At 46.8% G+C, this 15,607-nt stretch overlaps 1 protein-coding gene across 2 annotated transcripts in view; it reads left to right on the top strand.

Annotated features, from left to right (window-relative positions):
- Window positions 1-15,607, top strand: part of EFCAB6 (EF-hand calcium binding domain 6) — a 1,227,964-nt gene that overhangs the window by 509,309 nt on the left and 703,048 nt on the right. For both annotated transcript variants that reach the window (XM_069628134.1, XM_069628133.1), the window contains one exon: window positions 5,708-5,868. In XM_069628134.1, the coding sequence (XP_069484235.1) occupies window positions 5,708-5,868 (161 nt within the window). The remainder of the gene's footprint in view (window positions 1-5,707; window positions 5,869-15,607) is intronic.

Here is a 15,607-nt window from a genome sequence, read left to right as displayed (position 1 = left end):
AGCGATTCCTGGATACTGCAAACCGTCAGAGGTATGAGGTTAGATTTCATAGAGAGGCCAGTGCAAAAGGACAGGCCGCGGAGCCAGAGGCTAGCGCTAGCGGAACAGGCGCTTTTAGACAGCGAGATAGAGCAGCTACTGCGCAAGCGAGCGATAGAGAGATGCGAAACGCCACCCAAGTTTGTCAGCAATATGTTCCTAGTACACAGGAAGGAGAAGGTACGCCCAGTTATCAATCTCAAAGAGCTGAACGGTTGGATCATATATCGCCACTTCAAGATGGAGGGCATACATCAGCTCAGGGACTCCCTAAGGGAGGCAGACTGGCTGACGCGCCTAGATCTAAAGGACGCGTACCTCACAGTACCCGTGCTCGAAGAGTACAGACCATTTCTAGCGTTCCGATGGCACGGACAGTTTTGGCACTTCAAGACGATGCCGTTCGGGCTGGCCTCGGCGCCCTGGGCGTTTACGAAGCTGATGAAACCAGTAGCGGCAGCGATCAGGGAGAAAGGCGTCAGACTGATAATTTATCTGGACGACCTTTTGCTCCTAGCAGAAGACCGAGAAGTGCTAGTATATCAAACAGGATGGGTACAAGACCTCCTACTATCTCTAGGATTCCTAGTGAATACAGAGAAGTCAGATACCGTACCAGCTCAGAGGCTAGATTTCTTAGGGTTCGTACTAGACACGAAGAAAGCGACCCTGGAGCTGCCAGCTCGGAAAATGAAGGACATAAAGAGGGAGATCAGATTATGTCTGGAGAAGAAGCAGATATCTATCAGGACGCTAGCGAGAGTAGTGGGGCTACTAGCAGCATCCATTCAGGCCATATTTCCAGGGCCTCTGCACTACCGAGCGCTACAGAGATTAAAGATAAGACACCTACAACAGGGTCTGAAGTATCACCAGAAAGTACCCCTAGATCAGGACTCCATTACCGAACTAGAGTGGTGGTTGAAGAATATGGACGCCTGGAATGGGCGAGCCATATTCGGGGACAAACCAGATCTGGTAATAGAATCGGACGCCAGCCGGAAGGGCTGGGGGGCCAGATGTGGGACCCTACAGACCGGGGGCAAATGGAGCGAAGAGGAGCTCCGGCTACATATAAACTGCCTGGAGCTACTGGCAGGATCGTTCGCGATCAAGGCATTCACAAGAGGAAGAGTGAAATCTTGTGTGCTGCTGAAGATGGACAACATCTCCGCAGTACGTTACATAAATCACCTAGGCGGTACGAGGTCCAAGATGCTAGCGGAACTAGCAAAGGACTTCTGGCATTTCTGTCTACAGTCAGAGACGTCAGTGATAGCGGAATACCTGCCAGGCGAGCAGAACATAGTAGCGGACTGGAACTCGCGTTACCTGATAGACTCCAGCGATTGGAAGCTGGACCCAGTCGTGTTTCAGAGACTGGACAGGAGATGGGGTCCACTGAAGGTAGATCTGTTCGCATCCCGGCTCAATGCACAGACGAGCCTATATTACAGCTGGAGGCTAGATCCGGAAGCGCAGGGAACGGATGCGTTCCTGCAAGAGTGGACAGGAGGACCGCATTACGCTTTTCCCCCCTTCGCAATGTTGAACAGAGTTCTAGCGAAGTGTCGGAGGGAGAGAGCGGAACTGGTGTTGGTCGCACCGTTGTGGAAGTCACAAGTGTGGTTTCCAACGCTAATGGAGCTACTAGCAGACTTACCCAGAGTGCTTCCCGAAGGAGAGCGATTGATCACGGACCCAGCTGGGTTGTGTCATCCTCTGAGAGTGAGAGGGACACTCCCCTTAGTCGCGTGCAGGATATCAGGAGACGTTGGGCCCTGCCAGGAATTTCGGAGCAAGCAGCTCAGCTTATCGCAGAATCCTGGGCTCCCTCCACTAGGAGGAGCTATGACGCAGCTTGGGCAAAATGGACAAGCTGGTGCAAGGACAGAGGTGTTCATCCCGTTTCAGCACCTGTAGTGGTAATTCTAAATTTCTTAGCGAACTTACTGCAGGACGGGAAAGCTTTTCGTACGATAGGGGTGTACAGATCAGCTATATCAGCGGGACACATTCCAATAGAAGGAGGGCCAGCAGGAGAACACCCCGCGGTAGTCAGGCTCGTTAGAGGAGCAAAGTTCAGAGTGCCACCAGTGCCCAGATATAATTCGACATGGGATGTGGCGACAGTATTAAGACTATTATCGGATTGGCCGACGGATAAATGTCTTACCCGTAAACAACTATCCGGTAAGCTAGCTATGTTATTATGTCTAATCTCAGGCAAACGAGTGTCAGACGTTAAAGCTCTGGAGATTAACAGACGAGCTTTCGGACCGGAAGGAGTCACGTTCTCTATTGCTAGGAGAACCAAGACAGGTACCTCCACAGTGCATTATCCGTATTTTCCGGGCAATTCGAAGTGGTGCGTTGCACGGTGTATTAAAGAATACGAGAGTAGAACAGCAGAGAACAGAGCAGCGCAGGTTACCCAGTTGCTAATAGCGCGCAGGAAACCCTATCACGCCGTAACATCAGCTACTATAGCTAGATGGGTAAAGGAGATCATGCATGCAGCGGGTGTGAATGTGGACATGTATGGAGCGCATTCAGTGAGGGGTGCGATGGCATCGTCAGCAGCGAGAGCGGGAGTGCCCTTGAATGTAATAATGCTAACAGCGGACTGGTCAAACGACCGTACCTTTAAAGAATTTTACTTTAAGCCAACAGAGGGTCTGGCTAGTACAGTGTTGGGCAGCTTTGAACAAGCATAATGCTCGCCTCCAGTCTTGTCATAGAATATAGATTACCCCTGCTATCTGCGCAGGGAGTATTAATTCTATTAAAGACTAGGAGGCGAGCATTAAATTCCCTCCCGAAGTAATGTACTGTACTAAATGTCGTTGCATTATATGAGTGAAGTACACTACAGACGCACCACCCTAAGACTTTCTATTTCTGTTTCATAGGGGAAGATCAGAAGAATAACTGATGGCCGTGCCGTAGCTGAGAGTAGCAGACCGGGAGGACACCGGCGGTGGAGTTTTAAAGTTCAGAAGAACCTTCGCTCTGTTGGCGAGGATCAGTTAATGGACTTGTGCAGTTTCAGAGCGAGTAAAAGCAGAGGAGGAGCCCGAGCACAGGAAGTGGGTTATGACTGGTGGAAAGGGCATGGACTACAGAGACTCATGGACATTGTAGTTAAAAAAAAAAAAAAAAAAAAAAAGAAAGAAGGAAAGGAAAAGAGGAAAGCAAAGTTTACGCTTTTCACGATTTTTTATAGTGTTTTGTTGAACTGCTGAAGAGTAGTAATAAATGAAGATGAAGCATAATGCTCGCCTCCTAGTCTTTAATAGAATTAATACTCCCTGCGCAGATAGCAGGGGTAATCTATATTACCAGGCCACAGCGAGCGATAGGAGCACACGTGACTCTTTACAGTTCTGCCAGTAAAAGACATCTTCAGAGGTTTTCTGCACAGGTTTCCACCGCTTTCCAGACCGGCTCGGGCATGGGAGCACAACGTGTCAAATTGCATGGATGCTTCATTCTAAATAAGGCATTCTTGTCTTGTTATCCATCAAACTGGCTTTTATTGTGACCATAACGTCAGTAAAAAGGGCGTCAGAAAATCCAGCTCTATCAGCCCGAGAACCATTTTTTAACATTTTCAGAGACACAGTAGTTTAGAGAACTAATATTCGACCAGTCAGAGATATTGGGGTTCTGAATTGCATCCATATAGTTTGTTTGCTATTTGTTTGGCATTAAGGCAACGGCGACAATTGTTGGTGGCTTAGTCGAATCCGAGGAAGAGATGAGCTGTTTCCAGGCAGGGAGTAGATGGATTGCGCACTTTATGAAGATCCGTTTTGATCAAGAAGCTAGACTAGTACCAGGATGCCTAAGAGCACCTTTGCCGAGAAGCCAGGGTGCAACTGGCGCTTTCTTTCCCCCAAACACATGTCTGCAGAGCAGTAACCTGGACAAATATGCACACTTTCTGCGAGCATTGCTGTCTGCAAATCACAGCGTGAGTGGATTCTCACCGGCACCTGGCACTGGTTCAAGGAGAGGCATGGAAGCCATAATTGGATGCAAAGTTTACTATAGTATTGGTATAGGTCTGAAGCCTTAGCAACTGTGGGGAGTATGGTGGAGGCATTTGAATCTTTAAGAGACGCCAATCTAGGAGCGCTGCACGTGCAGAAAACAGATTCGTATTCAGTGTAGTGTGGCTTGCAGATGTACATACTTTTGGTTACAGATTATAAAGAGATGGAGGAGGCAACATAAGACATGCATATTTACATATTGCAAACGTGCATGATTTGTGCTGTTTCCTCCACCTCCTCACACAATGACGCATGGCCACCTCCTCACACAATGACGCATGGAAGAGTCTGAGGTGAAAGCTCTGGGTTTGAACATGTGCAAGTAGCACTGATTGGTCAGTGGTGGGCTGGCTGCGGACGTGCTCTTGATGGAGCTAGCATTTTGTTTGTTAGGCTGTGTGTAAAGAATAGCAAACTATTCCATTCAATAAATGATACTGGTAATGTGCTGGGTAATGGTGGGATTAGACAACAGTATTTACATCTATAAAAGAGCAAGATTGAAGAACTTCAAATACAGATAGGTGGCCTATTGGTCTTTGCGATTAGTCCTGGAGCCTCGACTCAATCCTCTATTGATCCAGATCTCTTGTCTTGCTCAGAGCACAGGATCCCCGCTCCAGGGAAGCATCTCCCATTGTTCTGTTCTGCTTCCAAGAGGATGTAGTGCGTGGATCTGTAACTTTCCCTATCTGTCCTTGTCTGTGTAGGTGAGATTAGGATGACGTATTTCAAGAACACCACTAGTCCATCTATGTAGACTTGCAATGTATGCATTTATTTTTCAGTTTGATTGATTTCATTTCCCTGACTAATAACACGTCCTATGGGGCCTCAAACTGAAATAAATGGCCAGTGTTTCCGCATCAGAGCCAAAAAACACACTTTCAGTAATAGCATCGTTTATTTCACTAAGGGCAGACTCCCACCTCGACTTCTCCAGACGTAGCCTGTGGTGGCAGCTGCAACTCTGTTCACAACTCTTTGAACACTATGGAAGATATTCTGATGCCAAAACGCAAACAAAATAGAACAATCTAATATTTGGAAATATCTTTGCCAAATACCTCTACCATTAAATCCCAAACTTGGCAGGCAGAATGGATACTCCCACAGCGCCTATTGAAAGAAGGTGGGGGAGCCTATAAAAGATTTAACAAATAGTAGGAGGCAAATAATGGCCTACAAAACTGCCTTTTTCAAGCCGGGTAATGAATTCACCCCATGCCCATGTACTGCCTCTGCCCTCTCGCCTATCAATTGCCTGATTCTGAGGCTAGGCGTATCGGCCTTGATTATTCTTTCCATCAGCTGTAAGGTAGTGGCACACGTTGGTTACTACGCACATAGTTGATAGACCCTGTCATGTGGCATTGACATTTGAAATTGCAAATGTACAAATTCATTACTTTTGTAGTCCTTACTTCTGTGGTACTGAACGTTCAAAACCATAGTCCTTTACAGTTTTAACATGCTCCTTTGCTAGACACTTAGCCCTTTCTCCCTCTCCCAGATCCTCTAAAATATGCCACCGTGTGTCTCTGCTGAAACATCTGAATTGTCTATGTGCATGATTTCTGTTAATGTGCACCAATGTGTTTTGAATTTAGGCAGAAGACATCTTGAGTGATACAATAACAGGCAACTTGAAGGACTTTCACAAAGCAGTTCTGTCCTTTGACAGTAAAGGCAAAGGAGTTATTAGCAGGAGTGCATTCAGAAAAATTATCCTGACGTACTGCCCATCCCTATCGGAGGAGCACTTCAACAAGTAAGTGTGTCATGCGCTTCTTATATCGGCTACCTATGTGTGCAGGAGCATGTGATGTCTGTGATGTAAACTCCCCTGCTCGGAAGACAAAGGGTGGCTTGCACAGGATAGTCTGTCTGCAAGCATGAGGCAACCTGCTCTGTTTGGATATCATTGTCAAGACGGAAGCAGTGCTCTCTGGGAAACCAGTCTCCCTCAACAATTAAACAGAGCCAATATTGTCAAAACAGCTACTGGACGAAACAGTAACCGCAGCCATGTCTTCAGCAGAAAGACTGTCCCGAGTAGCTGCGTCCGAAAAATATTTCATATACTGCTTTCGATTTAAAGGGACAGCATATACAAATAATGAAGGGGTGCGAGAATATTGAAAAGCATAAACCTATGCATATACAAAGGGTGTTAACATCTGCATGTGTACACGCATTTACAAATGCTCTGTTGTAATACAGTTTTGATATGCCACAGGGTTATCCTATAGCTCAAGCATGGCCTCTCGAAGCATTGAATCCGGCAAGTTAAAAAGTGTGGTTAAGGGTCGGTTAGTGGGATCAGAGAGAGCAGACCAAATGCTGCCATTATGCATATCAGCTGTGGGTGGCAAGCAGTATGCTTTAGAGTATTTCTGGGTTCTGGTGAATAGCAAGCCACGCAGCCTATTGGGTGTGCAGGGTATGGCTAGGTTGTATGTGTGGGTGATTAGAGTTCACGACTTAAGTGAGTGCAGGGGATGCTATTGTAGAGGGGGTGGGGGGGTGGGGGTGTGTGTGTGTGTGTGTGTGTGTGTGTGTGTGTGTGGTTGTACGAGTGTGTGTGTGTGTGTGTGTGTGTGTGTGTGTGTGTGTGTGTGTGTGTGTGTGTGTGTGTGTGTGTGGTTGTACGTGTGTGTGTGTGTGTGTGTGTGTGTGTGGTTGTACGAGTGCGTGTGTGTGTGTGTGTGTGGTTGTACGAGTGCGTGTGTGTGTGTGTGTGTGTACGCATGCCTGCCATTTAGGGTAGTAGGTTGCGACTTAGCCACAGGTTAGAGCTGTAAATCCTTCATAGTGGTAGGCACTGCAGAGTAGCACAACGAGACACCAATGCCTTACGTCTCATTGGATTGTGTTGCAGGGTTTCCCTTTTCCAAGCAGATGCAGTACAATTAATGTGGGCAGGCAGAAAGGAATAGCATTGATCAGTAGTTGGTGATTGTGGGTTTGCTGATTGTCTGTGGTGTGGGCGAGGGCTTGGTTAGCTCAATGCTGAAAGCAATGTTGTTTAGAAGTGGGTGATATGGGTTTGCTGATTGTTTTTGGTGTGGGTGAGTGGGCTGGTGGGTGAGTGCTTAGTTATCTCAGTGCGATTTAGTGTTGAAAGGAAGGGTGCTTGTATTATTTGATACATTCACTGGTAAAACCCTTTAAACCTTGTCACCTGGGCAAACATGTTTTTTCTCATGCGTCTCCTCTATTGTTCAGTGTGGGTAGTTTTCTTTGTTTGGCCTGTTCATTTTGTGGATTTCTTTGTCTTAGTATCACCATTTCAGAGCTATGGGCTGAATATTTTTCTTTAAATTCCATAGGCTTCTAGACTCTGGCTCTTCTGGGAAATATCCAGGTTTGGGCACTTTTGCAGAAGAGATAGCATTCAAGGATCAGATTCTATGGGGTAGGTCGCCCCAACAGTTTAGTCAACGTAATGGCAAAGAAGGAGACTTCTTAATGTATTTTGTTGGTACCAGGATACATAAACCTTGTTGTGCATAAGTGTCTGCCTTTGTTCATGAGAACTGATCGTCTTCTAGATAATATTCACCCACTTGCCGTAGATAACTCATTGAGCTTTTCATAAGTCCTTCAAATGGTTACTATGTCTTACTGGTTGCCAGAATAATGGGCAAAGTATATGTATTGTGTGTTCCCTCTGATAACACTTCTCAGGAGACTTTTGGGAAATCCCAGGGTGCGGTTTGTGCAGTTCAGCCGTAAAACGAACCAGCAAAATGATGACTGGCCTATTTGTATTAAGGTGAATTCGATGCCAAATTAATTTGAGTAAAAAGCAGGATTTTGACACCATTGTTGGTATATCCTGGCCCCTTCTCCCATATGCATAGGATTTCCATGGTGGGAGATAGACAAAACGCAAGACTCTAAAAGTAAAGATCAAACTTAGTTGTTTACGATAAACAACTTTAGAGTCTACAGATTTATCTACAACAGGACAATGATGCCTTCCTTGGGATTGGCCTAAATCAACATTGCAAGTATGAGTCAAATCAGATGCCTTATGGCTGCAAGTGTGCTTAACAAATGCAAATAAATAAATAAAATAAAATCCTAAAGGATCAGGGTTATTCTTTTTCATCTTTGGATACAGATCTCTCCCAGGTTATCTACACACAAACCAGTCTCAATGATGTAATATCAATCTGTTTCTTACCTTAATGTCACAGTCAAACGGATACCGTGCCCAGCTATGCCTTTCCAGCTGTCCTCTTCACAGGCATATAGCTTTCAGCTTGCTGTTTGTAATCCACATCAAGAGGATTGTGCCTAGTAAACCTCTTTCAGATCCATGGTGGGACAAGGTCCCATGCCTGGCTGTATGCACTGCTAAAAGTGCAGCTCTGGCAGCTGGGGGCCTCCCTAACCCAATGGATGATGGGCTCAGGGGGGGTATGTGGTGAATCTCCCTTAGTCTGCATCACCAAGTAGCTTACATTAACAGTCAGGCCATCAGGAATCTTGGAGCAACAGCCAATCACAGCCCACAAAGACTTTGGCTAAGGGCCTGCACTTGCGGTTCCAGAGTTCCACCTAGGGGAGGGGCAATCTCCCTATATCAAGCAGGAAGCCCAGTCCAGCAGTATCGGTTGTTGAAGCAGGTTGTGGCTACTATGGAGGATTTTTGAAAGTATTACACAGACTGTGGAGTAGTGGAAGCTGCGGGAGGCGAAAAAGCAGAAGAACTCAGAGGGGAGAGGGGATGGTAAAGAGTTGGATTAGGTGGTAACAGAGAGAGGATGCAGTAACAAGTGCAAGAGGAGTAAAGTACAAAAAGGCCAGGTTGGCCCAAGGCAGGTGAAAGTGTCGTTAGAAGGCACATGATCCATGCACTGAGATCAGTAAAGTGAGGAGCCTAGAAGCAAGAGGACCCAAGGTACCACCTAGAGGGTGAGCAGGGACCTGGGATCTAGAGAGTGACCGTGGAAACTCTTGGCTCCAATGTCAAACTCTTCAGATGCTTTAGTACTACTTTAAGTTGGTGGAGGAGATGCAGTGGTGCTGACCTGAACTTGGACATAGTGGACACTCTTTTTTGGGGTGGTGTGGTGAACCAGAAGACGAACTCAGGCTAAAATGTGCCATGTTAATTGGATGTCTATTTAAATAAAAAGAAAATGCCTATCTAGCATGACTGCTATGAGGGAAGTTCCCTGCCTAACCAACTAAAAGTAAAGGTCCTTGTCAAAGTCCAAGGAAAAAGTCCTTAGTCCAAATCCTATTAGCTAACTGGCCCTACCACGTAGGAAAAGAATCTCACAAAAAAGGAGGCCGGAGCAATAGCCTCTGTCCTTGGCTTCTGCCTGCCCAATCACTTGCATCTCTTATCCAAGAGATTTTAAAAGTTTGTCAGTGTCCCACAACACAGTTCCCAACCTTTCTGGAGCTTCTGTGTGTCAAATCTCTATTCCATACAATTTTTTCTCTACAGGTAGAAAAGGGTTTCCTAATACAATGCTTGATAATGTTCTTGTTTTATACTTAAGGCCTGGAACCCTCCAGGTTCTCTCTCTCCAGTTCTGTTTGTTAAATTTCATTGGTCTTGGACTTCCTAAAGCCCTGGCCCTCCTACAGGCTTACTTTCTATCTGTATCAGTGGGGTGTCTGCCTGTTTGGGTTGTCGTGGCTTTCATAACCTCAGTTTCTCAGGGTGCTCCGAAGCCCTCTGGCCATCTGATAGGCTTGTCTTATCTCGGCTTCGGTATGGCGTCTGCTCACTCGAGTTTATCTGGCTCGAATAACCCATGTTTCGAGGGGATTGGGTCCTCCGACGTATTCCATATCTATGACAGGTAATCACCACAGCTGTGCTGCTTCGGAAACTTTTCCGGCGTCTGCGTCCTGCGTCGATGATGTCGATACGCCGACGTCGAGGACCTCCTCCGACGTCCGACGTCTTCCGATGTGATAAGTAGGACGCACGACGCCTGTAGCCTCAGTTCCGTTTTTTCCGCGAACGTGTTGCTTCGTGTTTCTTGGTTCTAAGCCTCGACTCTTTGGAGTTCTGTTCTTTCTGGTTCTTCAAACCTGTTCGTTTGTGAATTTCGGCGATGTCTTCCACTTCGTCTTCAACCCCGCGTCCGGGCTTTAAGAAGTGCGGGGAGTGTGGGTCCAAGATGTCGGTGCCCCCCTTAATGGTGTTACCTCTTCGTGAGCGTTTGCTTCCCTTCCGCTGCTCGGCTAAGCAGCTAATGCACTTCTCATCTGGAGCTTTGGGATCCGGGCTCTCCGCTGCAGTCTGGCCTCTGAGGAAGTTAACGGGCACCAGGCCCACCACGGCTTCTGTGTGGTCGTGCCACCAGGCAAGAAGTTCACTTTACCATGTCCATCTCTTTCTCAATCTTGGCTTCTTTGCCGGTCAGGACACCAGCCTTCTGGCATCTTGCGAGCAATTTATTTGCTCTCCACGCTACTGCTTGCTCTTACCTTTAGCGTGGCTCTGCGGTCTTGCATGGCTCGCCTCTGTGTAGGATTCTCTCTCCCCGATTCCAAGTTCCTCATGGTTTTATGTACGTCATCATAAGCAAAAGGGTGTGTCATTCCTCTTTGACTATGGCGTTCTGGCAGGATCCCAATTAACTGAAGCTGAAGAGATGTGAATATTGGTAGAGTCCAAACCAGCATCAGAAATAAAAGGGGTGTGTTGCTCTTCTTTGAATGTGGAGTTCAGGCAAGATCCAACATTACCTAAAACCAAAAAGATTGAAGAAATGTCACTATTTGGTGAATCCAAAACAGGCTTAACAGTCTTTCTGATACCCCTTGCAGGCAGATAACGTCATCTTTCTAGCCTCAAAGGGGGTGGCTCCCCTCTGTGCAGAAGGGATAAATAGTCCAGATTTGTCACAGCGGCCGTGGTTCTGGGACCCAGGAAAGCTGCATCTAGGCAGTTGGCAAAGGAGCGGTGACCACCCTGAGAAGAGAGGGTGAGAGACTGAGTTTTGGTTATCCCAAAGACTAAATTATTTGTTATACTGTTTTCTGAGCACTGTGGCAATAAAGAACAAACGTCACACTTCTTGAATCAAGTTCTTTGAGTGTCATAAAATGCCCTAAATAAAAGGGGTTTTGGTGCCCCTTTTCACTTTAAGGGGTATAGGCATTTAGTATGACTTTGGCAGCCTTTCCAGTGGAAATACGGCCAAACCTGTTTACTGTTACCACACCTCAGTCTGGTGGATTTACCTTTACTTGCAGTCTGAAGGGATCAATGAGGGATTTGGAGGAACTGTCACAGACCTTAATGCTGCCTGAGATAATTCTTCAGTTTTCCAGTGGCAATTTAATTAATGGCACTTTTCCTGCACAGTCAAGCTCATAATGAGGCCACGGTGCACTTTCCACTATTTCACGGGTTGTGATGCTGTTCTTGCCACCTGCATGGGATATAGTGCTGTTCCACTGATAAGGGACCCCTCTGTCTTCTCTGTCCTTTAAGGGATATTGTGACATTGTCACCCTTTTGAAGGGATACAGTGCCCTTCCCACTATTACCAAGGGAGGCCAAAACCTCTTCACTGGAGCAAACTTTGTAGCCCTTGTCAGGATTCTCAAACAAAACAAACTCCTTGGACCTTGCCATAGCTGTACTATAGACATATGTCCCTTGAATCCAACAGTCTCAAAGCTGGTCTGTTCGCTAGCTCCTTTGGCTCAGTGCAGATTCAAAGTTTAGCCCCATCTGTTCCTCCTTGAACCTCTTTGCCTTCTAATTGCTGTTTATCCTCCTTGGTTTATTCCACAAGAGCTGTGCTCTATAACATTCATTTCTACTGGAATGTATCCTCCGACAGATCCCTCATCGTTGATAGAGCAATCATAGGATCTCGCATAGACTATTGCAATGCGCTCCTACTAGGCACATCAGCAAAGAACATCAGGAAACTTCAAACTGTGCAAAACAATGCCCTGAGAGCAGCCACTGAGGTCTCAAGGAGAGACCACATCTCGGCCACCAGGAAATCTGTCCATTGGCTACCCGTCAAAGAACGTATCCTCTTTAAGTCCCTGGCACTTACCCACAAATCTCGCCATGACACAGCACCTCGCCACCTCTCGCAAAGATTCTCTGCGCCCCCCTAAAACAGACCCACCAGATCTAGTCACACCAACCGTCTAGCCATTTCCAAAAGCCTTATGATTCGAGCAGGTGGATCTAGCTTCCCAGTTATAGCAGCTACCAACTGGAACCTGCTACCTCCCACTATCAGAGGCATTGAGACCCACTTGGTCTTTAGAAAAGCAATCAAAACCATGCTGTTTGTGTAAGATCACTACACTGTACTTTACTACATGTATTCTTTTTTATGTCCATGATCGTCCTGCCAACTTGTAAGGCATATGACACCTGTAACCCTTGCATTGCCTCCCACATCTTGTAACTAAGACACCTTCTTGAAACAGCGCCTCAATGCCTCTGGGCTGCTAGGCGCTTAACAAATACAAAAATAAAATAAATAAATATCAATATCCTGCGTGCAGTCTCAGAAACCTTTTTGACAGCAGAGGGCTCTGCGCAGCATCAATTCTATGTCCCTTGATGGTATCCATCCCCGTGCACGGAAGTGATGTCGATGATGTTATTAATAGCACGCACTGCTCCAGTTGCCTCAGTTCTGTTTTTCTGCATGCTCTCGAAACGATTCGACTCACCTCAGCGATTTTTCTACGTATTCATTTCTGAGAAGTACGTCTACTCCAAATACCAGTTTTAAAATGTGTGCAAACTGTGACTTGAAGATGTCGATGATACATTTGCACAGAATATGCCTCTGAGGCCTCCGTAAGCAGCAGGAAGTTATCGAGTGCGGATTCTGTCAGTCAATGACTAACAAGGCCTTGAAAGGGAGAAAGAAGAAACTTGCCCGGGGTTGGGCAGTTTCAAAATTTGAATCCTCTACCCCTACGAAGAGGAAATCTTCTGAAGCAGAAGTGCTGCAGTGGACATATCACCTGAGAGGCCTTAAAAAAACAGTCCAAAAACTCAAAGCCGTCGAGGTCTAGTAGCGATTTACATCATTTACCTTCCTTGTCCTCATGAAAAAGAAACACCATCATTTTTTGTCTTTGGACTCCTCGCCCGACAAGAGGTAAGTCTGCCTGTGCAGCACATTGGGAAAAGTGCTGTGAGAAAATGATGGCTGTCTATTCGAAAGGCGCCCCTCCCTGGTCCCTTGACAGAGCTGAAACCATGCCTTAAAAAGCTGGCAGGTAAGAGACAAAAGCTTAGACCCACACTCACAAAAGAGAAGACCTCTGAGATACCAACTGGAGTAGCGTCAACAGTGTCGACTGCAGAAGGGGGGGTTGCATCTAAGTCAAAGGCTTGAATAACTTCATTATGGAAGGACTTGATGTCAAAGCCATCAACCTCGACCTCAGCTCCAACTTTTGACTTTATTATAGGGCATCATCTATTTATCCTGAATTTCTCTCCAGACACCCTACTGCAGCGAGTTTGGTGGTACAGGCGGCTACCTCCACTTCTAAGGCAGCTGCTTATCCATCCATCCCACCTAATAGCGATGACAAATAATATGATATGCTAGCAGAAAGGGTGTTTTCTGCTCGAAGCATGGCACTCCAAGCCATTGATGCATCTTGCTCGTTGGCAAAGTAGGATTCTCTCTCCCCGATTCCAAGTTCCTCATGGTTTTATGTACGTCATCATAAGCAAAAGGGTGTGTCATTCCTCTTTGACTATGGCGTTCTGGCAGGATCCCAATTAACTGAAGCTGAAGAGATGTGAATATTGGTAGAGTCCATTCACTCTGTGGAATGTATTTTAACAAGCAGCTGCTAATATTCCTGGAGGAGGGATGAGGGATGGCTTTAGCACCATTATTAGTAGTGATGGTAAAGAGGCAGCATGCCAAGCTCTCCAATCAGGGCTTGATGCATTAGACTGCCTTGGATGCTGTATGGGCTCAATTGCAGTCATCAGGAGGTTTGCATAGCTACACAAATCTGAATGTGCTCCTGATGTCCAGTCAAGGCTTCTAGGCATGCCCTTGGATGGGTCCAACCTTTTTGGAGGAAAGGCTGACAAGAGTTTAGAGAACCTTCAGGCTTCATAAGTGGCTCGGAAATCCTTAGGAGCTGACATTCATCAGTCACAGCAGAAGCAGCAGCATCTGCGTACCCAAGCTTGGAGAGGGCAGTCTTTTCACTTCTACTATTCCTTTGGTCAAAGTGGCAGAGGTCAGGCTACCCAAAGAGGACAACACATGGGGCTACAGCTGGCTACTGCCAAGGGTTACCTGGCAGAGTATCCATCTTTAAATGCACGCCAGAGCAATGCTTCTTTTAAAATACCCATTGTGATTCAGTTCCTGAAGGGACTGACAAATATTTTCCCATTGGTCCCTTTCATAGTCCCGACTTGCCAAGTACACTTGGTACTAATATTTCTGATGGGATCCCCGTTTGAACCTCTCAATTCCTGTCCTTTCAGGTTATTAACCTTCAAAACAATCTTTCTAGTAGCCATCATTTCTGCTCGCAGAGTAAGTGAGCTACAAACTCTATCATGTTACCCCCTTTAACTTTATTTTCCAAGGGGAAGGTAGGTTTGAGGGTTCGTTCCTCCATCCTTTCAGAGGTGGTGTCCGAATTCCATCCTGACACAAGAAATTACCTTCTGTGAGGAATCTGAGGGCGTCCTCACTTCTTTTCCCTGGGATATCCTCCTCTCGGGTGGCCAGGGAAAGGCCACTGTTCTTGAATCCTGACCCTGTGGGTAGATATGCGAGGGAGGATCACCTCGGTGGAGGAGACTTGAGGAGTAGGGATGAGGCACCCTTGGGTGAGACTCTGTATCCCCCATTTCCCTGTCTGTCATGCATGCTGGACGCTACGCTCGTAGAACAGCTAGACCGTTCTACTCCAAATGGAGGCTATTCGATACGTTACCAGGAAAACGACGTTTACACTTTTCACGTCGCTAACTTCACGTGACTTTTGCTTCGTCACGTGAACTACGATATCACGTATTTAAGCAGCGTAGAAACTTCACTCGCTGCTTCTGATCGTCTCTATTGGCGTCGTGTAGCTGAACCTCTGATCTACATCCTGGTATATTCCTACAGCTACTTTTGGGCCTTCGATAGCGTGTGTTCCGCCACACGCTGATTCCTGGAGCTATCCCTTCGCGTGATAATCCACACGCGCTCTTTGTCTTCATACGCGGCTGGCCAAGGCTGCGTGAATCCTGCCCGCGTGTAAAATCCACACGCGCTCTTTGTCTTCATACGCGGCTGGCCAAGGCTGCGTGAATCCTGCCCGCGTGTAAAATCCACACGCGCTCTTTGTCTTCATACGCGGCTGGCCAAGGCTATGTGAATCCTGCCCGCGTGTAAAATCCACACGCGCTCTTCGTCTTCAAGTGCGGCCGGCCCAGGCTGCGTGAATCCTGCCCGCGTGTAAAACCACACGCGCTCTTCGTCTTCAAGTGCGGCCGGCCCAGGCTGCGTGAA

Source organism: Ambystoma mexicanum, chromosome 12, assembly GCF_040938575.1.
Source record: "Ambystoma mexicanum isolate Mex_15411 chromosome 12, UKY_AmexF1_1, whole genome shotgun sequence".
Lineage (NCBI taxonomy): Eukaryota > Metazoa > Chordata > Amphibia > Caudata > Ambystomatidae > Ambystoma > Ambystoma mexicanum.
Note: the sequence above shows the minus strand (reverse complement) of the source record. Positions and strands in the feature narration are given on the sequence as shown.